Source organism: Sorex fumeus, unplaced genomic scaffold, assembly GCF_029834395.1.
Source record: "Sorex fumeus unplaced genomic scaffold, SorFum_2.1 ptg000098l, whole genome shotgun sequence".
Lineage (NCBI taxonomy): Eukaryota > Metazoa > Chordata > Mammalia > Eulipotyphla > Soricidae > Sorex > Sorex fumeus.
The window spans coordinates 61,232,551-61,256,776 of NW_026606155.1; the positions used below are offsets into that span (position 1 = coordinate 61,232,551).

A 24,226-nucleotide genomic window follows, 5' to 3' on the forward strand; every position below is an offset into this window, starting at 1 on the left:
TTCTGTTTATTAGCTGGCAAGAGACCAGAAAAATTAGAAGACTAGCACAATAGTGAATGGTGGAGATATTTATTTTCAGCACCTCAAATTATTCTGGTTATGGAAAATGAGATAAAGAAAGATTGGAAAGAATGGCATCAGGCGTATTTGTTGGAGACCTTTGCTTTATGGGAAGAAATGAACTGCCCTAGCTCACTGTACCTGCGGAATTGTGCTTCTTCAAGCTGTAAATCAAATCCAGGGGAGATCGCAAGATGTTTTCCAAATCATAACTGAGGATAGCACAGCTATTTTTTTGCGGTTGTTAGTATCAGATTTGTAAGTTAGACTTTAATTAAGATTGCAAAATCAAAATACTTTCCTTTATCCCCACAAACAGGATTAGTGACAGTGTCCCTCAAGTGCTGTATTCATTTTTAAGCTCTGAGTCTCTGCCACATAGTGGTCCAAAATCATATATCTCAGCTTCCTCTAAAGATCCCAATTTTTCTCCATGTTCACTAAATTCCCAACTAAGAAGGAACCTGATTGTTCTTTTCAGGAAACTGTGTCATTTTATTTTCCGATTAATTGAAGAGCCATCTGCTTCGGAGATATGCAACATCCATTCATTCTTAGCAACAAGTGTGTTTCCTTAAGTCCCTGGTGTACAATACCCAGGCACATATTCGTACTGGGACTTGGGTAGAATCTGCTGAAGAGCAGTCAGGCAGACAGTTCTTTCCCCTGAGCTTTGAGCTTTGGCCTAGTCCCTGGGTAATAAAGAACCTGGTTCTATGTCAGTGTCTTTAACCCTGTGTTAAAAACACAGGACAAGACACAAGACACTTTGAGGCTTTGGCCAGTGCTCACTCTCTCTCTCTCTCTCTCTCTCTCTCTCTCTCTCTCTCTTTTCATTAGTCTTTTGAAGATCTGATTCTGAAATAAAAAAAATTATAAAGGGCGGCGGGGGGTGGGGGGGGTGTTCTGAAGTACTTCTCAAACATGACAAGAAATAGGAGAGGAAGTAATTACAGGTGATGGTTTATACTGAGTGAGTTTTTCACAGGAAAGCTTCAACTAAGCCACACCATGTCATTTGTGGCACCTTGTTCACATACTAAATCTTCACTGAACTTTGTCCAGGACGTCCTGGAAACTTCAACTTGAAGTGAATTATTTTAGAATGAAATTAATGTAGATCTTCAACTAATATTTCTTCTATCAACCTAGAACCTGGAGTTTTTTTCCTCTTTGCTGTATTTATTGAGGGGGGATACAACCAGAGATTCGTAGAACTTACTTCTGACTCTGAGCTCAGAGATTCATCTTTGTGGTGCTCAGGGGCCATATTCATGTCTGGGAATTGAACCGTTGCTTAAAGTTAAGTGCCTTACCTGTACTATCTCTCTGACCCCCAAACCTGCAATAGGTAAAGTCAGGGTTTAGGGTGTATTTCCAAAGTAGAGATTTGTCTTGAAGATTTGCAGCCCTGGGTTTGATCCAGATACCACAAACCACAAAGTTAACAATTAGTAAACCAGGTTTGGGGTGCGACTCAGTGGTAAAGCGCTAACCTTGCATAACTGAGGTCCTGGGTTTGATCCTTGGCACAACCCCCCAAATAATTTACACCGGGATTCAGAACTGACTTTATAATATTCCAGAATACTGGGTTCTCAACACTCAGGATGCATCTCTTGAATGGTCATATAGGGAATCCAGTTTGGGAAAGAGCAGCCCCATCCTAGGATTCATGTGATTAGTGTCCTGATGACATGGAACTGTCAGGCCTCTTGCTGTACAGTGTGAATAGCCTGTAAAGGTGGCGAGAGTTACTGCTTTGCCCCAACCCTGTTGGACCTCCTTTGTGATTAGCAACTCAGAAACTAAAGAGGTCACTTGTCATGGCTCAGGAGCTGGGGACCAGATTCAAGGATGAGATTAGTTTCCCTCTTCCTGGCCCCAGGAGGTAGAAAACCTTTCTAGAAATCTGGCAAGAGAACCCTTTCCTGCACTGCTGCCATGGCCCAGACTGGGTTTCCTCCTCAGCCCCGCTGGTCTCTAGTCAGAGAAGCACTTTTATTGGCTCTGGTCTATTTGAATGTGTCTCCTCCAGTGTTGGTTTTCAACATGCAATTCCAAATTACAGAGTGGAAGAAGCTCTCCAGAATACAAGAGCGTCTAGAAAGCACTTAAGATCCATCTTTCTCCCATCACTTCCTGAGAGAGGGAGCATGAGCTACCAACACATCCTAAAAGAGCACCTTCCAAGCCCCAGCCATCTCTCAGAGGCTGTGGTCCAACTTTCAATCCAATCACTACACAAGTTGAAGTGATTGATGTCTCCCTCCTCCTCATTGCATGCTGACAGTTGTCTCAAATGTTCATGGGAGACCAGCAGGGAAAAAATCAACACTTAAACCAAACAAGACTCAGAGGGAGGGGCCCGCCCCAGTGGCTCTCACATAGGATGGACTTACAGTCCAAGTGACTGTGCCGGATGCCCTCGACATCTTCCGCGTGAATGAAGTGGTAGCATCTCTTCCCTACGATGTCTACAGGAGTCAGATCCATATAATCACTAATCCTGCAGAGAGAGGAGCACAGGCAGAGATTCAGAACAGACACATATAGCAATGGTCACATGACTAGGAAACGATCTACCAACAATTTTCATGATACCAGGGGACCTGTGAGGACTAAGGACTCTAAGAGAAAACACTTTATAGATCAGATTATTTTCTTTAAGGTATTACAGTTTCTTTTTCAAGTGGGAAACAGGCTACATTAAACAATTGCTTAAATAATTAGATAGGTTTTTCCTTCTTGGCATCAGAATACACATTTAGACAACATAATTCCATGGAATTACTGAGACTCAGTAGCAAGGCGAGATCCTCATTAGAGGCCAAGATAATTCAAGGTTACATAATAAAATAAAAACATGTTATGTTTATACCAAATGATTAGAGACACCTTTCATTTAAACAGATTGGTCTTCTATTGGGTATTTCCATGAAAAAGAGCTTCAACTGCTTCTTGGCACAAAGTCCAAATTGGCATTTCAAGGGATATAATTTAAATGCTGAGACATACAGATGCCTGGGGGTATTAGCTTTTCTAGTTCAAGTCATTGGGGAGCAGCGGCTTTCACTCAGGGTCCTTTAAACTGGCGCTTTGTGGTGGATTCCTCACAGAAACTTTGAAACCATTTCAGCAGCACTTCCAGGCGCCACAGTACGTGTGCGTAAGCCTCTGTCATTGATTGTCCAGACGTCGGTGTCCTCAGGCAGGAGCATACGAGAAAGAACAAAAACTGGAAAACATGTTGGGGGAGTCTGTCTGCTTTATACGACCATGTCTAAATGCTGGTTCCGCTCTTCCCTGTCCAAGGACAGATGCTTTTGGGTCAGTCCAAAACAGAGTCAATCTTGAGTTTACTTTATTGTCTTTTTTATCCCTCAGCTTTGAATGGCTTATGACTCATGAGAGATTTGAATATGAAGTGGATCTTTAGCAATGACATGTTTAAGGAAACCATGAGATCACTGTTGGGAGATTAAATCTACATTCTACCCCACCAAGAGAAGAAAATAGAGAATCAGAAAGAACAGAACTAAAATATACTATCAGTTGATAGACTTATCAGTGGCCTGCAAAACAGATCCTGTTTGGGGCCAAACTATAATTCTCAATAAGAGAGAACTAAATGAGGGCATATAAAGTAATTTTAAGGATTCATGGTATTCTAATTAAAGGGTATTTTCCCAAAGCCATGAACTACTTCCCAAATGTAACTTTTATACTTGCTCTCTACAAATGAAAGAGCAAGGATATTCAAAGACCCTCCTTGGTGCTTCTGAAAAGGACAGATCCTTTGCCAGCATCAGATGTTGGCTTTGCCTGAGGCTTTCCTAAGGAACTTGGAGAAGAGTGGTCCACACAGTCAAGGCCTCAGCTCTCTTTCTTGTTAGTCATTCCCTAATTAAATAATGAAGCCCAGGATAAATCCACTTAATTCTCTTGGAAGGAAATTTCTTGAGTTTATACTTTATTTGAATGAAATCATTCAAATTGATAGATGCACTTCTATGATCCAGAGCCTGTTAGCCTCGGGAGCTCTATGTTGACAGATCTCTTATCACAAAGTCATGCATTGATTCGTGAGGGGGATACATTCTGAGAAATGCATTTTTTGGAGAGTTAATCTTGGTTCAAGCATCATAATGACACAAATCTAGAGAGTAATTACCCCATATAGGCCTAATGATATAGCCTATTGGACCCACCATGGTATGTGAGGTCCCCTATGGACCCACATATCTGTATACTGCACCAGAAAGCACCAGTTTGTCCTGGTGATCTACATATGAATCAGAATACCTTTTGGGGGGTGGAGGACTTTGAGCCACACTCAGAGGTGGTACTAACTCTGTGCTAAGGGCTCAGTCTTGGCACCATACTTAGGACCAGGCACTAAATCTGGGTTGGCTGCATGCAAGGTAAGCAGTGCATTATTACTCAAGTCCCAGGATAAGAATCCTGATAGCATTTATGACTCCAGGCCTCAGTTTCTTTATTTTTAAAACAACCCGAGAGATTTGCTGAATGAGTGAAATTAAAGTGGCAAAGTGCTACACACAAAGTATGCCTCTTCCTCAATCCATCTGCAGTTCCTTTAACATGGACCTTTGCACTACCATCATCTTCAACTGGGAAATAGTGCTGTGTTGTATTGGCAAAAAAGTGATTGCTATATAATTTTTTAATGGGAAGAGGGAAAAGAAAGTGGGTGCCAGAAAATGATCCCAATTACTAGAAGCACTCAGGTCAATGAAGTGTGTCAAAAGAATTAATCTGTGATCATAACAACAAAAATTAAATGATGGTCTTGGGATAACACAATTATGGCTTCCAGGTAAGTAGTTGACTCCACTTTTTTTTTCTTTTTGAGTAGATGGTGGTGGTAAGAGTAAGTCAAGGGAGCTGTGAGTTTTCTGAGAATGAAAGCCACAGTATATCTTTTGACTTCCTGCCTCCCCGGGCTGGGTTGCCAGCCCTGCATTCTTCATGTTCAATCAGAGAACAAAGTGCTTTGTGGGCTATAATTGTGTTCTTTCATGGGTGCCTACAGTATAAAAGTTCCCACTCAGTGGTGATGCTGACCGATTTCCTTGTCATAGCCTGCTGAAGGAAAAAGAGGCAAGAACCGCAGGGAGAACCCCAGAGAAAGTAGCTTTTGAAACAAGCTGATTTGATTCAGATTTTCCCGATGCTTAATTGGGAGGGTTTGTATAAGTCACCAGCCCACCCTGAGAGTGATCTGAAGACAAGAGACTTTGGAAGAGTGGAGAGGGAGGTCTCTAATGACCTTTGTCACTGCCCACTGTGTAATGAGCTTAATCCATATTAGCATCTTTAGTGTTGTCTACGCTATCTAATTTGTCTTTTCTGATAGTCAGTGGCCAATCCAGAACACTTTAGACTGGGGAAATTTGTGCAGTTATGATAATAACTTTAAAGTGAACATCAATAAAAGCTGAAAAAATCATTTTAGAGTTATAAAATAATAGTAAGAGGTCCAGAATATCCTCTATCCCACTGAACATGAAGACATTCATAGGAGTATTTTTTAATACTGATAAATCCTTCAACTGGGAAATAGTGCTGTGTTGTATTGGCAAATCAACCTGAATCAACCACCAGAAATGGCAGGTGCTTCTTGTTTAGTCTCTTATACCTTTCATGCTTCCCAAGGGATTGAAGCAGAGGAGGTACTGAACTTCCACTTGTCAAGGCCCTGGGCAGTCAAGTACCCATGCCAGTTGGCCACTCTGTTCCTTCATTTCCCCTATGTGAACAGACACTTCTCCCATCTGACAACAGTTTGTGTCATGAACATATTCTCCCTGGGGGCCTTGGGGCTAGATGCATCTTCAAAGCTTCCCATACTCTGCACAGCTCCTCTCTCCCCTTCACTCCTTTCCCCTCAATTCTCTCTTCCTCACATCAGTCTGATGATGGGCTGGTGACTTTTAGGTGAAAGGTCTGAAGGGGCACCGTCCCATTTCCTTGTACCTTGCTTTGTGCTTAATGGAAAAAATGAACTTTTTAACCAAAGGCTAAAAAAGGCCTTTTATAAACTCTTGGTCTTGCGAGAGAACTGCCAAGACATTTATGTTATGAGTCACTGCTGTTGCTGTTTCTCTAATTTATAAAAGTTAAGAGCTCAGAATGACAAAGTTTTGTTTAATCACATCCTGAATTTCTTTGATCCCCCGGGACCTTAGGTTCTTGTTTGCCACATATGCTGTGGGTTGAACGTTGACATTCAATCACCTCTCCCCACACTCATCTACGACTGCTTCTTCCTTCAGTGTGATGGGATTTGAAGGTAGTTAGATTAGAAGAGGTCCTGAGGGGTGCTTCCAGGGGGAGACATGTTCTTTAAAAAAGCTAAGAAACGAGATCTCTCTGTCTTTCTTTCCCATATTGGTCCCTCACCCCAGCACCTTAAGTGAGGACAAAGCAAGAAGGAAGCCAAGAAAAAGGTTTGCTTTTTTTTTTTTTCAGGAGCCTAATCAGCCTGCACTATAATCTTCCCAACCTCCAGAACTAGGAAAACAAATGCCTGTTGTTTCCTTGGCCACTTGTCATGGCAGCTTGAGTGAACTGAGACAATGTGCTTTGTGCCTGTGTGAATACTGACCATGCTAAGGCCAAGTCCTGGCTGCAGTGAGGAAGCGGGTCTGACTGAGGCCATGGCAGAATCTTTGACTGCATCATTTTGCTCATAATATCTCGGCCTTGCTCTTTCCTTGGCTTCACAGCCCAAATGGGCCTCCATGATAAGCATAAGGATGTCGGGTAGCCCAATTCATTCCATTGTTGGCCCTAATGTAAATGAGGGAAGCAGTGTACATTTTAAACACAAAGCATGCTTGATGCCCATCCAAGCGGCCATTCCAAATGAGATCAGAATTTATAGTGGATCTCCTGGGGGAGAGTCAAATCCTTTAGATGGCTGAAAATACCAATCCTCACCAAGGTGCCGCACACAAAAGAACAAGTGAAACAAAGCAAAGTACCTATTTTCACAGTAAATGATATTGAGGTCCATGTTTACTCGCGTGACGAACATGTGGCAGTCGATTCTGACTTCATTGATGGTGGGGGGAGGCAGGGCATGGGCCACCACCACGAGACCCATGATTTGGCTGGGGACGGTCCTCCCATGGGATAAGGACACCCTCAGTCGTAGTCGGCCTGTGATGTGAATCACCTGAAATAGAACATTAAGTACAGGACACAGTCAAAAATGACCTCTGCAGAACCAACATTAATTTGTATTTCCTGATATCATGATGGTACTCAAAATATCTTCAAAGTTCTCAAGGCAGAGAGAAATAGTAATATTCTTTGTTCATTTCTCAAGGGAGCATTAGTATTATTAATATAATATTTTTAGTTTTGGGACATTTTTAACCTGGAAATTTGTATATATATGTGATTATATATGTTTTATATATAGGTAAAGGTAAAGGCCCTCCCGTTGATCGTCGATTTGCTCAAGCGGGCCCAGTAACGTCTCCATTGGAGACTTTGTTGTTACTGTGTCTGGCATATCGAATACTCTCGGTAGCTTGCCGGGCTCTCCGAGAGGGGCGGAGGAATCGAACTCGGGTCGGCCATGTTGGCCGCTTGTAAGGCGAACGCCCTACCCGCTGTGCTATCGCTCCATATATTCATATATATATATGCACACACATATACACACATATTTTTTGTTGGCCTGGTGGTGCCCGAGGCTTACTCCTGGCTCTGTGCTTAGGGATCACTCCTACTGAGGCTTGGGGGACCATGTGAAGTGCTAAGGATCAAACCCAGGTTAGGTACATGTGAAGTAAGCACTATATCTACTGTACTATCACTCTAACCTCAAGATTAGGAAGTTTATAACGGAAAATATGATCAGAATTGGGCTGGAACAATACAGTGGGTAGAGTTCTTGCTTTGCATATGCCCAACCCAGGTTTGATTCCCATATGGCCCCCCATATGATTCTCCAAGCCTCATCAGGAAAGATCCCTGAGTACAGAGTCAGGAGTAAATCCTGAGCACTGCCCGTTGTTGTTGTTCACAAAGCCAAATAAAGTAAAATGATCAGAATGTTGAGCACTGAGGCATAGAAGAAAAAATTTTCATTATCAACCTCTGTGAATATCTTTCTCCTAGTTTGTACTAAGTGGTGTTTATCTCCTCCCAGAAGTATGACTGGCTGAGAGCTTCCTTCAGTTGGAAGTTGATATTGCAAATGACTAATGACTAACTAAGTGGCATGAACAGGTCCTCCAGAACTGGCCAGTCAACATGGCCAGTTTTAGTGCAGTGCCTACAAGGTGGAGGTGGAAGGTGGTAGGAGTCATTTCTGGAACGTATGCAAAAACAGGGTCAGGAAGATTCATACCATGTTGGAGGCAGCTCTGAGGTACTTTTCTACTTCCTCAGAAGCAAAGGGAGATAACTGAACTGAAGTTCTTTTTAAATATTAAAAAAATTGGGATGGGGAGATTGAACCACATTTGGCTGTGCTCAGGGCTAACTCCTGGCTCTGTAGTCAGGGATAACTCCTGGTGTAGCTCGGGGAATCATGTATGTATGGTACCAGGGATTGAACCTGGGTTGGCTGTATGCAAAGCAAGTGCTTTACTCACTATACTATTGCTGTGGCCCTAAAATTCTGGTTTCTTAGTCAAAGCAGACCATGGAGAATGCAGGTCACCCAGCAAAAAACATAATTGGTTTCTCAATCTCACATTTAAAATTATTTTATTATTATTATTTGTATTAATCTTTATAAAGGCAGATTTTATAAAAGTTCCTTTGCTTAGAGAAAGATTCATGGTGTCACTTCCCTAAAAAACGTTTCAGAGAAACAAAATTATGCAGGGCTGGAAAATATGAAGCAGTTATGTGGCTATATTTCAGAATGATGGAAAGTGTGTGTGTGTGTGTGTGTGTGTGTATGTGTGTGTACGCATGTGCGTACCTGTAGTGCAGGTGAGTACTGAAGATAATGCAATGGTGTTGAGGACCCTCCACACTAGGTTGTGGAGTGAGTCACTGACATTCACCTTACCAGAGAGCTCAGTTTAATAGCAACCCATGTCTGTACATTTGCTTTGCCTCACTGAGCACCCACACACACCTTCTGAAAGTCACCTCTTCCTTGTTTGTCAGAGGAACATAAGGAATAATAAGATCTGGTATCTGCTCTCTGTCCTAGGACTTGACCAGGAATTCCTTTCCTATTTTGTTTTTGTTTCTCTTCAGTTACTCAGTTTTCTAAAAGCAAGCCACATGATACCAGTCAGAGAGTCAGATCAGAATTTAGGGGATTTCCCTTCAAAGTGTCAGCCCTTGTCAATAATACTTCTCCTAAGTCCTCCTCCCATCTTTGCTCAGAGCTGCAGGTCTGGAAACACCAATTCAGAGGATTATTGAGTTTATTTCAGGAGCAGCTTTTTGACCACCCACCCTGGAAGTTGACTAAATTCATACTTAATGCACCTTTGCTTTAAGCTTTGGTCAGATGAGATACCTTATGAATATTTGAAAATTTTCCTAGAGGCAAGGATGCTGAAACCCCATTGCAGACACACAGTTCTGCAAGACCTCATTAACTCATAAAGCAATCGCTGAAAGATGTGGGATTGACTTCGCAGGAGGGGTGTATGTAGTTCCTGGTCCTCCTCCTAGCAAGGCTCATAGATGCTCATTTATCATGATCTGTCTAGTTGCATCAGGAACACTTCACTGCTTAGAACACGAAACTGATAAATGTTCAGGGAAACACGTACCTAGAAATGATATAAATTATATGAATTTCCACTTAGTATTCTATTCTAAAATAATATAAAGGTATGTGAGCTAGGAAACATGTTGAAAAGCTGTTTAGCCTCCTGAACCTGTTTGTGCATTTGGTTTCCTGGCTTCTGATATCTAGCTTTGTCTCTGGCCAGTGAATGGGAGTCAGAGTCTAAAGCTTCGTCAGTTGAAATCCAAGCACAAAAATTTGTAAGTCTACAACTGTACCTCATGGTGTTTCACTAATAAAAATTTAAAAAAAAAACAAGTATATTCTAAATCTTGACAAAGCCTTAAAAAAAATAAAGCTTGGTCAGGGTATGATTTGCCATTTTCAGACTGTGAGTTACTAACTTAGGCAAGTCACTTAAATTTTCTGCATTTCTGCATTTTCTTTTCTGTGAAATGGGGATAATGACTATAAAAATGCAATACGGAAATCAAAAAATAAAGGAGGGAGAAACACTTTCAATTGTGAAGATGTTTACAACTTTCATTCAAGTTCTGTTTCCTTCTTTCTAAAATGTTGACTAAATGGGTCTTTCTTGATAGATGAATGGGCTGAGCACAGATTTTGCAGGCAGAAGGTACACATTGGATCACTGGCATCATGTGGTCCCCTGAGCACTTCCAACAGTGCCCCTTCCCATACTCCCAGAACCAGAAGTAATCCTTAGCAACCCTGGGTGTGATCCAATATATGACATAAAATATTGAATAAAACAGATAATGACTGATCAATAACTGAGGGCCAAAGGCATGAATTATTATTGAAAAGGATCATACAATTTCATATTTTGTAAAATGCTGGGGTCTGAGTTGTTGATTTTTGTGTAAATGAGAGGCAAGAAGTGCTTGTAAAGTACATTGCTTGTCTAGAGTTACAAATTGCAAAAAGAGCTCCAAATCCAGGTTTCTGGGTCTTGTGTGAATGTCATCTTAACTTTGCTATGCCTGTTTGCATTTTATGTGCATATTAATCTTGAGTGAAATACTAGAATTTTATACCTGATGCCAATTTATTACTTTAAGTAAACTGCGTATGAACCTTTAAAACCAGTGTATATGAACCCTTATAGCCAAAAGCTCAGGTTATTTGAAGGTCTTTGAGAAATAACTTAGACTAAGAAGAATTTTTGTTTAAAACACCAAGAAAATTATCACTACAGTTGTCACGAAAAGCCAAGCAGAAACGAGGTATTTGTGTTTCTGTGTACATCTTGGGGAGGGGAGTGTGGGAGGGTGGTACTAGGGAGAGGCAAAGATCTATTTTGGATTTCATAATTAATTTGGGGATTAAACTGATATTTTATTTTCAAACTGTCCATTGCATTTTGCCATGATGTGACAGATGCCCTCCAAATTTCTGGCCATGCCTGACAGCTTGCATCCAAACTAAAAGTTGTGTTTCCACCCACTTTATGTTGCTTTTAAGGCCTAAAATGGTGAAGAAAGAGTATTTTCCAAAACTTAGGTTCCAACCCTACCCATATCTGACACACCATATCACAGAAGTTTGCAAAAGTTTTCTGGGTTCAGAATCACTGTATTAGAGATAAAAATAACTCAGGAGCAAGAGGACAAGCATTTTATAAAAGTAGCCTGTGTTCTAATAGAAGTACATCAAAGGGCATTGGGCAGTTCTTTGTTCCTGAAATACATTCTATGAAAGGGTCCTTGCTAGGTTTCAGGGAGCAGATCAAGGTGAATCCAATCTAAAGAGTTTACAAATACTTAGTGAGAGGAAATGTTGCAATATATAAGGAGGCAACATTGTATCTGATTAAGGAAGTAGTTCTCCATCCTGGTTATGGGACAAATATAACACATGCCCTGCTCCTTGAAGATCCTAAGAAGGCAGGGCTAGTCTGGGTCCCTGCATTTGTTACACGCTGGTCTGTTTGCTTCTGGTTTAATTTATTTGCCCCCTTCTTTCTTTGCTGTCATTGCAATGACTCCGGGCCACACAATTCAGTTGTAGTTCTTGTATACCATGTGCTCACCAGGGTACACACACTTTAGTTTCGTGGAGCCACACCTGGTTATGTGCTGGAGATTGTACTCTGTTGGAGTGCCAGTGGTCCTGAACACAAAAGTGTCCAGACAGTGCTTTGGCACAAGTGGTTGGTCGTGGGGATGACCCATGATTTCAAGGCTTACCAGTGATCCTTAACATAGCAACACAATGAGAATTTTAGAAATTTAGAGTAGGTGGAAAATACTTTTGAAGGGATTGTGAAGGCTAGGAGAAACTGGATTAGAGTCTAAGATAGTATCATAAAATGGTGAAGAGGGTTTCCATATAGGTTCTTTACATATATATGTACATATATATGTATATATAATTCAATCTCTTCTTTATCAGGACTACCTGAGGCTCTAATAAAACCCAGATTGATGTTACCAGGAGACAAAAATAGCAGTTACAAAGAGGAGAAATTTGGAGTGGAATGAGGGGGAAGACATAGCACCCTGATTTTTGAGTCTATTTTGTAGGAAGAAGATGATAATGACAGTGCAGGTAGAAAGATTTCCTGGCAAATATTTGAGTATTTTTTCCACCTGTAGGTAAGAGTTATGCTAAGAAAGCAATGGAATTATGAGGAGAGAGAGAGAGAGAGAGACAGAGACAGAGAGAGAGAGAGAGAGAGAGAGAGAGAGAAGAGAGAGATGCACACCAAGGACATTGTATCCCCCCACTTACCTTTTGAATCTCAAGCCTAAGGCAAGTTATGTTTTCTCTAAATAGAGTCTCTCTTGCCTCATATTAATTAGGAAAATGAATATAAATCCCCCCCTTTCTCCATTCACTCTTTTATCCTGCTGGCATCTTTGTGAGGTCAGATAGCTAGGTGGGAAGTGATTTTTAAATATTATACATAGTTAATATTTATAGATGCTATATATTCATTTTCCTAATTATTACTATGTCAAGAAAATGAAAGTAAATATAACAGAATAACTTTAAAAGGAAAGGAAAATTGTAAAGCCAAAATAAAGATCAGTTAGGCAAAGAAACACTTGACTTCAGCCGTTATTTGAGGAATCTAGAGAGGTCACTGGGTAAGAGGGAGACATTTTCTAACCTTAAAACAAGGGCAAAGAATTTCCATGGTGAGAAATATCTATGACTCTAGGTTATATTCAGAGAATTTGGTGACCAACTGCTCCATAGGGTGAATGATCTTTCCTGTGTTATATCGCTAGTTGATCCCTCCTTCCTAGATGGTGAGAGGTAAATCTATCTATGTTTAAAAATACACCGTTTAATAATTAATCAACAGGTTTCTGTGGGCCACATCCAAAATGGAGTAGTGCTTTGATTTTAACCATTGCCAGGTAAAATTTGCCTCTATATTCCAAAGGTTCATCTTAGTCTTATTTTTAATATGATCTATACCAAAAAAGAGAATTCTGAACCAATGTATCCCCAATGTTGTCCCCAAGCTCATTTTTTTTATAAGAGCTCAATTATCAAAATCCTTTCATTGATCTTATTTTATCATAACTAGCTGTTCCCCCCCGCCTCGCCCCCAAAATGTATAAGTGCATATACTTCTAAACCCGTTCTGGTAAAGCAGAGTGCAAGGATCTCTTAAGTTGTAGTCCCTGCATCTTTGACATAACGTCCCCATAAGCATTCATTGAAAGCCCCATATCGAAGAAATTGCAGTTGGACTCATTTTTCATCTCTGGGATGAGTGGATGTATGCATGCCGAGAGGATGGTCCGGAGTTTAGGATGAGTGTGGGAGTGCTAACAAGCCACATTTCTTGGACAAATATATTTATTTCTCTTCCTGCCATATGCTCCTCTCAGTTGTCTGTTAGTGCTAAATGCTTAGATGTGCTCCATTAGTATATTCTCATTATAAACACGCCCATCACAAGGACCTTGCTAAAACCTCGGCTCTGTCAGTTTTGAAGGGAAGAAAGTCTGTGAGGGAGAAACACATCTGGAAGCGATTCTCCTTTCTTTCAGGAGTAAACCTCGGTACTAGTAATATGAAACGCTTTCTTTATCAAAAGGAAGTGCCAAGCATTATGTGCATTCTTTTCTACACAGAATGTAAAGTACAGAATAGAACTAGGCAAATAGAGGAATGGAAAAAAAAAGCTGCAGGCAGGGGAAAACTACAGATTCCCTGGGTTGAGAGCATCTTCAGAGATTTTTCACATGTCCTTAAAGGGACACTGAATTTACCTTAAAAATTAAGCTTCCTTCTGGCAGTTTGGTCTTTTTTCTTTTATTCCTCCCTAGATATCTGGGTTAGCATACAGATTGTTCAATTGTTAGCTCAGGTGAGAGAATCAGCTAATTATTTTTAAGTGATGGGGGCTTTGAGGTGCCCCCAACCCTCTACAAGATAAGGGCTCAGCCAGGTCTCCTGCACCTAAACATCTGGCCTACGGCACAACAACTTAATCTAAACCAGCAGAAAAATATCAGCCTCAAGTAAATGACTTCATGCACATTTTTTTTTGGCAGAGTTTGCCTGATTTAGACTATATCCAGAGGTAGGAGAATGATTCCTAACAGGTCTCTGTGCCCCTGTCTGTGGAACTTTGCAAAAGGCCTAGAAAAGAAAGAAGAAGCATATTCGCTGAGGCTGTGGACTTGTCCTGAGAGGCAAAGAAGAGAACTCATCGCAGGAGGTGCTGGAAGCACAGTAGACTGCAAGTTCCCTTCCTCTCACAGGACTTTTGTTTCAAGAGACTAATTCTACTATAGCAGGCTTCATCCTATCTAAGGTGGGCTGATCACAGCCAGCGTCATGGCGGGAGAATAGGGAAAAGCTGACTTCTGAGGGTAAATTATTAGCGACCCCTTCCAGGGCCAGCTGGGGTGTCAGAGAAGAGGTGATCTTGGGGTAGCATCAGTTGGGTATGGAGATGGCTATCAATTCAGGAAGCCCTTGGAGGTTTTGGGAGTGATTACCCGCACTCCCCGCCCCTGCCTCAGTTTTTTAAAGGACCTCCATATAGCACAGCACTTAGGGATCAAGGGTCAGCAAGAACCCGAGAGGGTCTTGGGTGGGCTCAAGCGAAGGGCAGTTGAGTGGCAGAGGAGTGAAGCAGGGAAGCAGCCCCGCTAAGTTAAGATAGGAACCCTGATCCAGGGCAGTTTTGCTAAATCAAGGACTGCCACAAAATCAGCATTGTTAGTTCTCCCACCTGCTACCTGGTTTTCATGGAAAGAAGGTGGGCAGGAGAAGGGTTAGAGCAAAACTGTCTGCTTCTTGGTGAGTTCCTGAGAAGATTCAGTGGAGGCAGAGTAAGCTAAGGAAGGGAGAGGAAGAAGAAAAGCAAGAGCTACTCTGTTTTTAATTGTTAGGTCCTAAAGGAAAAGTGCAGGCTCCTGGCACTTGCAGGAGAAATGAGTGAGGGCTCAACCCTACCCAGTATATAGGAAGCCGGAGTAACTAGATGACTTGGCACTCAAGGGAAAACATTATTTATTCTTTAATTGGAAAGCCTAAAATACCAAATGCTGATAGCAGAGATTTATTTTCAACAAGGAAAAAAAAATAAAAATAACCTTCTTGGGTTAGTAGTTCTTAAATTTAATCATGTCCAAGAATAAGCAGGGTAGTGTTTTGATGATGTGCTCTCCCAGTTGTGCCTCTCCCAAATATCTGATTCTGGAAAATAGTGGAGGGGATTGAGGACATGTATTCTATCAAAGACTCTCTGTGTTGAAAGAGCCCATAGAATGGAAAAGAATATTTACCCAATATCTATCTGATAAGGGATTAATATCCAAGATATATAAGACACTAGTAGAATTGTACAAGGAAAAAATCTCCAACCCCATCAAAAAATGGGGAGAAGAAATGAGCAGACGTTTCCTCAAAAAAGAAATACAAATGGCCAAAAGACACATGAAAAAATGCTCCACATTTCTAGCCATCAGGGAGATGCAAATCAAAACAACAATGAGATATCATCTCACACCACAGAGACTGGCACACCTTCAAAAGAACAAAAGCAACCAGTGCTGGCGTGAATGTGGGGAAAAAGGGATGCTCTTTCACTGTTGGTGGGAATGCCGACTGGTCCAGCCTTTCTGGAAAACAGTATGGACAGTCCTTCAAAAACTAAAAATTGAGCTTCCATATGACCCCACAATACCACTTCTGGGAATATATCCTGAGTATGCAAAAAAGCACAGTATAAATGATATCTGTACCTATACGTTCATTGCAGCACTGTTCACAATAGCCAAAATCTGGAAACAACCCAAGTGCCCTACAAGAGATGACTGTTTAAAGAAACTTTGGTACATCTACACAATGGAATACTATGCAGCTGTCAGGAGAGATGAAGTCATGAAATTTGTTTATAAGTGGATAGACTTGGAGAGTATCATGCTAAGTGAAATGAGTCAGAAAGAGAGGGACAGATATAGAAAGACTGCACTCATTTGTGGAGTATAGAATAACATAACATGAGGCTGACACCCAAGAACAGTAGATACCAGGGCCAGAAGGACTGTCCCATAGCTGGAAGCCTGCCTCATGAGTGGAGGGGAGAAGGCAGATGGAATAGAGAAGGGATCACTAAGAAAATGATGGCTGGAGGAATCAGTTGGGATGGGAGATGTGTGCCGAAAGTAAATAATTGACCAAACATGATGACCTCTCAGTGTCTGTATTGTAAACCATAATGCCCAAAAGTAGAGAGAGAGAAATGGGGAATATTGTCGCTATGGAGGCAGGGGGAGGGTGGGGTAGGGGGGTTATACTGAGGAGATTGGTGGTGGGGAATGTGCACTGGTGGAGGGATGGATGTTTGATCACTCTGTGATTATAACCCATACATGAAAGCTTGTACCTTTCTCACGGTGATTCAATAAAATAAAAAAAAAAAAGACTCTGTTTTGGATGCCGTTGGTTAAAAGAACTGTCCTGGGAGTCCTGCTCCAAAGGCAGGCCACAGAACAGGCCACAGGACAGACCATAGGCAGGTTACCAGATAGGCCACAGGACCACCTAGTCACACCTTCCTCTGAAGAGTTGGAGGAGCTGAATCAAAATGACCCGTAAGCTCATCACTGATGGCCTCATCCTAGAGCCAAGAAGGGTGAACCAGATCTGGGCTGGAAAATACAACCCCATCTAGCCAGAATACAGCAAAATGGAGGATTGGGGCCTGATAAGCAGGGACCCTGGGCTGATGTGGGATCAGGGCATGTTTTCTGTGCACAGGGTTGCCCTCGGGAGCGGCCCAGGGGCCCTGTCAAGGCGCCTTTATTTGTGTAAAGGTCTGTGTTCTCTCAGCGGTCAGGCCACAGCGGGCTGCACGGTTGTGCTGAGAGCCTCTGGGGAAAGCCAGCTCTGCCCGCTTCCCTGCCCCGCCCCCAGCCAGCCACAGGCTTAGCTCCTGATTAATTCAGGGGAATCCTGTGAGGTTAACCCTTAATTTGATGGCTCTGGTGGGGAGCTGAGGGATTGTTGGTAATTTATCACCCTCCATTTTTCCCCTTTGAATGTAGAAACATTTTTGAAGGCCACAAATAAAAAATTATTTAAAAACCCCACATTTAAAATACATTAGCTACAGCATCCTATTCTTACATGACTGTATCCTCCAAACAGAACAACGACTTCTCATTCATCTCTTTTAACAAACTTCAAGTACATAACACAAAAAATAGAACTACAATTACAGCCTCCACCTTTCAAAATGTGTCTAGATTCTGTATCTGCTTCAAGTTCCCTTTGGAGAAAATAGTCTTTCTTCTACCAAGATAAGATTTCTTTTTTTTTCTTTCTTTTTTTTTTTTTATTGAAGTAGTTAAACTAAACTGGAGAGATCTCCTTAACAAGATTATGTAAATGTATGCCAAAGATATAAACCACATTTCGCAGAGTGGAACACTTCAAATATCATTTAATAAAACAGGACCATAGGTAGGAACACCTCAATAAATTGTTAAGGGGCCAAGCAAGAAGGCTGAACTAGACACATGTGATCAAATTTCATTAGATTCAGTTACTTGATTAAAGTCTCCTAGAAAGGACAGAAGACTGTGGTACCTCTGTAGGGTACCCTTTTCATTCCTCCAGCACTTGATGTGGGGGAGGGATATTACCTTTCTGGCCTCTAGTTGCCCTTGTTGCTTAGTTCATCTTGAGGACAAAGACAATATAACAGACTACAACCTGTGCTTCCCAGGAAGAATAGAGAGAACAAAAAGATCTGAAACAGATAGGCAGATAAAGAGGAGAAACCAATTCTTGAAGAAATACTGCACAGACCATATATTTTCTTTAGAACCCAATGAGCTCTTAATTCTTTTAAAATGTCTACCTAACTTGTCAGTTTTACATTTTCTGTTTATCTTTGCTTAACAATTTTGTTGAATGTGTTTTACTCATCTTTTTTTAAGAGGAAACACCATTTATTTATTTTTTATTAGTAAAACACCATGAGGTACAGTTGTAGACTTACAAATTTTTGTGCTTGGATTTCAATTATACAATGATCAAATACCCATCCCTCCACTAGTGCCCATTTTCCACTACCATGGGTCCCAGTATCCCTCCCATCCCCCATCACCCCCATCCCACCCTGCCTCTGTGGCAGGGCATTCCCTTTTGTTCTCTCTCTCCTTTTGGGTGGTTTGCAAAAGAGGCATTGAGTGGCAGTCATGTTTGGTCTATAGTCTACTTTCAGCATTCTCATCTTTCTTTTTTTTTTTTTAAGATTTTTTTTTTTTTTTTTTTTTTTTTTTTTTTGCTTTTTGGGTCACACCCAGCGATGCTCAGGGGTTGATCCTAGCTCATGAACCCAGGAATCACCCCTGGCGGTGCTCGGGGGACCATATGGGATGCTGGGAATTGAACCTATGTCGACCATGTTGGCTGCGTGCAAGGCAAACGCCCTACCTGCTGTGCTATCGCTCCAGCCCCCATACTCATCTTTCTTAAGTTTAACAGACAGTGTCACAGTGTTTCTGAGTTGGCTAGATAAATATAAACACAGACACATAGGACAGTGGTTTTCATCCACTGGGTTGTAGACCTGTACTGATCCTCAGGTGTAAAAAGATTATTCTCTCTCTCCTTTTGGGTGCTGTGGTTTGCAGGGTGGGATGGGGAGGATGGGGGATGGGAGGGATACTGGGATCAGTGGTGGTGGAGAATGGACACTGGTGGAGGGATGGTTGCTCGATCATTATATAACTGAAACCCAAGCACAGAAAATTGTAAGTCTACAACTGTACTTCATGGTGTTTCACTAATAAAAAAAAAATGATTAACAGTCACTGCTGTGAATCACATTAAATGCCTAAGGTTGCTCTTTTCTACTAGGTAGCGTTTTCTCAGGGCTGTGAAGACAGCAATTCTGAGAGCTCTCTGCATCTCTCCTCCATACCTCCATCCAACCTGAAGATCTTATCAACAATGGGAGCACTTTGATACTAAGTAAAAGTCTGAATAACTCTTAGATATGGGAGTCAGCACCTCTCTCTGCCTTAGTTTCCAAGAATGCAGTGTCCTAGTAAGACTGGATCCTTATTGAAAGGAATCTTCACTGTCTTAAGAGTTGATTTTTTTCCTTTTGGGTGCTAGGGACTGAACCAGAATCTCATACACGGTATATGGGAGGCATGTACTCTACTACTGTGCTACAGAGCTGGATCCCTTGTCCAAGTAATAATTTTTTCTCTTTAATTGTGTAATTTATTTATTGGGGGTTGTTGAGTTATAGCTGGTAGTGCATAGGGGTTATTCCTGGACCCATACTCAGGAATCATCCGTGGCTGTTTGTGCTCACGAGACCACATGTGGTGCAGGGGTCTCAAACCAGGGTCTCGGCCAATGAGACCGCATGCAAGGCAAATGACTTATAATCTGTAGTCTCCCTTGTACATCCTGTACTATCTCTCTGGTCCCTAAAATCTTTTATTTTAAGTAGCCATTTCCTTAAAGGGGAAAACTGAATGTTAATAATTGTAATCTGAGAAATAAAACATTGTGACGCAAATAGATGGGTCATATATATTTTTTTAAAGTTAAGCCTCTTTTTTTTTAAGTTAAGCCTCTTTTATCCCCTAAATTTGTCTAAAATTAAAACTCCTTAAAGACCCAAACTCAAAATGATCATTTCCCAGGAGGATACAGCAGGTGTCTTAGATTCTCAGAGTAATGCAAGAACAGAATTCTCTTAGGCTAGGAACTTTAAACTCAAAGTTATGCAAAAAAGGACACAGACAAGAAGCTAAGTCAATTTTCCTGGAACACCCAAGCAGTATGTTGTTCTGCATTTGACTGTAAAGACATTCTTTCTCTACAAATATTTCTTCTTTGGGAAGAAGAGTGGACCTAATTTAGGATTTAAGCAATATAGTTTAAATATGATAGTATATTAAATCAAGTATCTTTATACAGAAAGACTTAGAGTCTCATCAAAGCCCTAAACCTCCATCACTTTCCATCTCCAGTACCTTAGTTTGCTTTTTTTGAAGTCCATATGTTATGTATTTAATGGTGAGTGGCACAGGATGTTTGCTTAAATTTTTTTTATCTGTCCTTAAATTGTAGTGAGCATTTTACTTCATTCAATAGTTTTAAATTTCACCCTTAATGGAACTAGCATGTATCATGCAGAGTGAAGTCAGTTATAAGGGAAAAATAGATAACGAATGATCTCTCTCATATGTGGAGTATAAAAGAAACAAAGGGAATAACAAATGATCAATAATAAGAGGCCATGAGAGTCAGCCTACAGAACTGAGTTTGCCAAGAGTAGTGGGTAGGAAGGAACCCTGAGACACTGGTGGAAGGATACTGGCACTCTGGTGGTGGGTGTGGTGTTAGAACACTTTATGAGCAAAACTCTGTTATTAGCAGTATTGTAAATCATGTTGCCTAAATAGAAATTGGGAGCAAAGTGTCATCCTTAATGAGAATCATTACTAGTAATGACATGCCTTTCACCATCCCTCCCTTTGGGAACCGAATGAATCTTTGCCCATGCAAAGTCTGCTTTGTGCTAACATCCTACAAAAATTGCATGCAGGAGGGGTCTTTGCTGACTCCCCCAAGAGCACCCCAGGCAACACTTTCACATTAGAGACTAGAGGAGGTAAAATGTCTTCCAAGGCCACCTAGCTGTGAGACATTGTAGGAAACATGAAATTTTCTAAGCTCTTGCTCAGCGCTTCCCTACTTTATAGCATTGCATTTTTGAGGCCGTATTTCCTTCCATTTTCCTCTTTCCCTTTCCCAAATGTGTTTATATTTCTAGCTCTGTGTCTATCACTAGACCAATGACTTGGTCAACCTTATAGTTTTAACCTTCAAAAGATCCCCTGGCATTGACAAGGGTTATTATCTATTCAGCATATGCCATTCAAAACACTCATTGGACTTTTGTGCGTGTTACCAGCTCATTTGCTGCATTTGGTTTATTCAGCCATGATTAGAGCGAGTCATTTTCAGTCACACATTTGGAAACTCTTTAACAAGCTTCTAGCAGTTTCCTTTCCAAAGCTGTTTAAATAGATGAGGGTGTGGTGTCAGCAGCGACAGCAGTTTCCTCCATCCTCCTGATTCCCTCTGCTATTCACTTGTGTCTTTATTGGGACTTCCATTTTGCAAAAAGGCTTAGAAAAGATAGAGAAAAGAACCTAAAGATGCACATTCCAGAGCCTATAAGTCATCAGTTTGGAAAGACTGCCTTAAAAATTAAAATTAAAACCAAAACCATCACATTATGGAAACCTGAAAGTTCCCTCAAAGAAAAAACATTACTCTCCCCCTTTTTATTTTAAAGAATACTTTTTGAAGTAATTGGCACAAAGACTGTTCTGGTGCAGATTGCTGCAAGTATGCTCTTGGCAAGAACATCATAAGCACTAGAATAACTTTAATATGCTCAAGAAGCCAAATACAAACTGACATCAGGAACTCAAGTACGGGAACAAGCAGGGTAGGAAAAAGAGCATCTCAATTTAATACAAACCTACATACAAAGGAACCAATTTCACCGATTCATGGTTTAGCATATGATGCAGCTGTCCTCTGAGCAAATACAGAGCAGTGATACATAGAAAATTAGAATGATTAATTCTAGGCAATTTCTTGAGAATCCTTTCGCTATGTAATCTGCAACTGTACTGCCTGGAAACTAAACATCACTGCAGTCAACAAGATCAGGTTGGGTTTACTTAGAAAAAGAAGTTTAACCTTGACAAAACATCTCTTGATCTGACCTTGGGAGTAGCCCTTTCCTCTACAGGCAGGGAAGTCAGAATATGTACCTTTATCCCTATCAATTGCATCGTACACCTTTAAAAAATATGTTTGAAAACATGTAACACATGGGGGTGGAAATCAGTTCAGACTTGTCCCCAATGTGGAGCAGCACAGGAGGACCTGTAAAACTCAGCTCTCTGCAATGTATGGGGTGAAACTTCAATGTTCTTTATTGCATCAATTATAAGAATGACAACAATTGAAAAACAGTCCTTATTCAAGATATCTTCTTAGCTATTTTATGACAAAGAGTCAAGGTTTTGGAGATTTTCTGCATCTTGATCTACATTTCAATTTTATTCCTGATTGTGAAAGCACTGACTTTACCCAGAAATGGAAAAGCTCACTTCATTTTCACATTCTTGCTAAGTAAGATTTCTCCTGCAAAACCCTGGAGTTCAAACATTCTATACTTTTTTTTCCCTTAGTGAACGTTTGAAGTCCCCTTTAAAAATAATGCCTTGAGGATATTTTTCCCTAATACCATTTAAGGAAACTTGAAAGCATATGGCTCTTGAAGCGCACAGGGTTCTAATGAAGTAATCAGCAACATTGCTCCGATGCAGACTTCCACCAGGAGCTTTCAAACCCAGCCCACATCAGTCTTTTGAATGAAGTAAAATTTTTCAGAAGAGCCTTTTCTCCAGCTGGCCATGTAAAGGCTTACGGAGTCAGTGTACTGAAGTGATGACTTGAAGCCTTTGAGGGATGGGAAGTGCTGGAAAGCACATCGAAAGTGCAGCGAAATCAGAACTGTCAGTGGCAAAGCAAATCAATCTAGTAGATTGTAAGGCAATTCAAGGCGAATATTCTTCTATTGTCTCCATTTATAGAGTGGGAAGAGAAAATAAAGTTGTTGTTTTTGTTTTTTGTCTCTCTGTGCATGTGTGTTTTCAAAAAATAGGGTTCTATTTGATGTAGTTCCTAATAGCTCTACCATTACTTTAGGTGATTCTCTACAAAGTCAGCAAACACTTAATATAACAAAAACATGGGATATTTATGCACTTCACGGGAACTGGGAAGAGCATGGTGTTCTCCTGCCGTTTTGCAATGGATTCTCTAAATCTATCACAATTAAAATCACACTTCTTCAGGCACAACCTCATTAGTGTTGAAATATCACATCTTATGCTATTTCCTTGGGATTTTAGCAAAACAAGTAATGATTCTTTGATTATTGGAGTGACTTGCACTACCAGGGATGCCAAATAAGTACATGATTGCTTAAAAAGAACTAGAATCAGCATGCACTTTTTTTTCTACTTTGGTTTAGACAGGCATAACTCAAAGGAGAGGCTTTCCTCGGTGTGAAAAAAACATACCCCACTCACCCACAGCTTTTCTTTTTTCCATAATAGTTTTTCAGGGAGCAATGTGGTAAGGAGATGATGGCATAAGTGTGAATTGCTGAGATTTGGGGTAAGGGTCTTAGTCTTTTCTTGTCTATCCCTGGCCAGATAATGCTTCCTAAGCATCCAAATGCTCCTAAAACATTTTGTGCACCTTGCCCACAATACACAATTTCACTCACTCTGTAAATATCACCAAGAGTAGTATGTTGCCACACACTGTTTTAGAAATTAGAGATACAGTGAGGACAAAGTGAGGACAAAGGGAGATACAGTGGGGTTGGGGTGGGTGAGAAGAGTATTCTGGCTGTTGTAAAGGGCTGTTCTGAGAGTAGTGTGGCAGCATGAAGGTCAAAGAGGGGGTTTCTATAGGGATTCATATGTGGAAGATGAAGACAATCTGGAGGGAAATGGCAGAAAGTACTTGGGCTATGGATGTTCTTTAAAGGTAAAGTTGACAGAATTTGTTGATGTATAAATGTGGAGTTTAAGCTACAGAATAGACTCAAAGGACATTCATAAGCTTTTGGCCAGAGCCCCAAGATGGATGATGGCACCTCTTAATGAAGGATCTAGTGGATGGCAAAATTATTTGAGAGGTGGATTTTATTTTGGCCATAATAAAATTGAGAAATTGTCAACATTTAAGTTAAGACTCTGTAGCTGCCCAAGTTAAAACATACATTTTCAAGTCTCTTTTTCACACTTTATTCAGAGATGAATGTGCTAAAATATAAATAGTTCTACAAATTGTACACAT

General features: G+C 40.8%; 1 protein-coding gene across 9 annotated transcripts in view; it reads right to left on the minus strand.

The window, feature by feature from the left end:
- The window catches only part of NPAS3 (neuronal PAS domain protein 3), a 1,011,636-nt gene that overhangs the window by 20,584 nt on the left and 966,826 nt on the right, over positions 1-24,226 (minus strand). For all 9 annotated transcript variants that reach the window (XM_056133997.1, XM_056133998.1, XM_056133996.1 and 6 more), the window contains 2 exons: positions 7,071-7,264; positions 2,463-2,569 (listed from right to left, as the gene is read on the minus strand). In XM_056133997.1, coding sequence (XP_055989972.1) covers positions 2,463-2,569; positions 7,071-7,264 — 301 coding nt within the window. The remainder of the gene's footprint in view (positions 1-2,462; positions 2,570-7,070; positions 7,265-24,226) is intronic.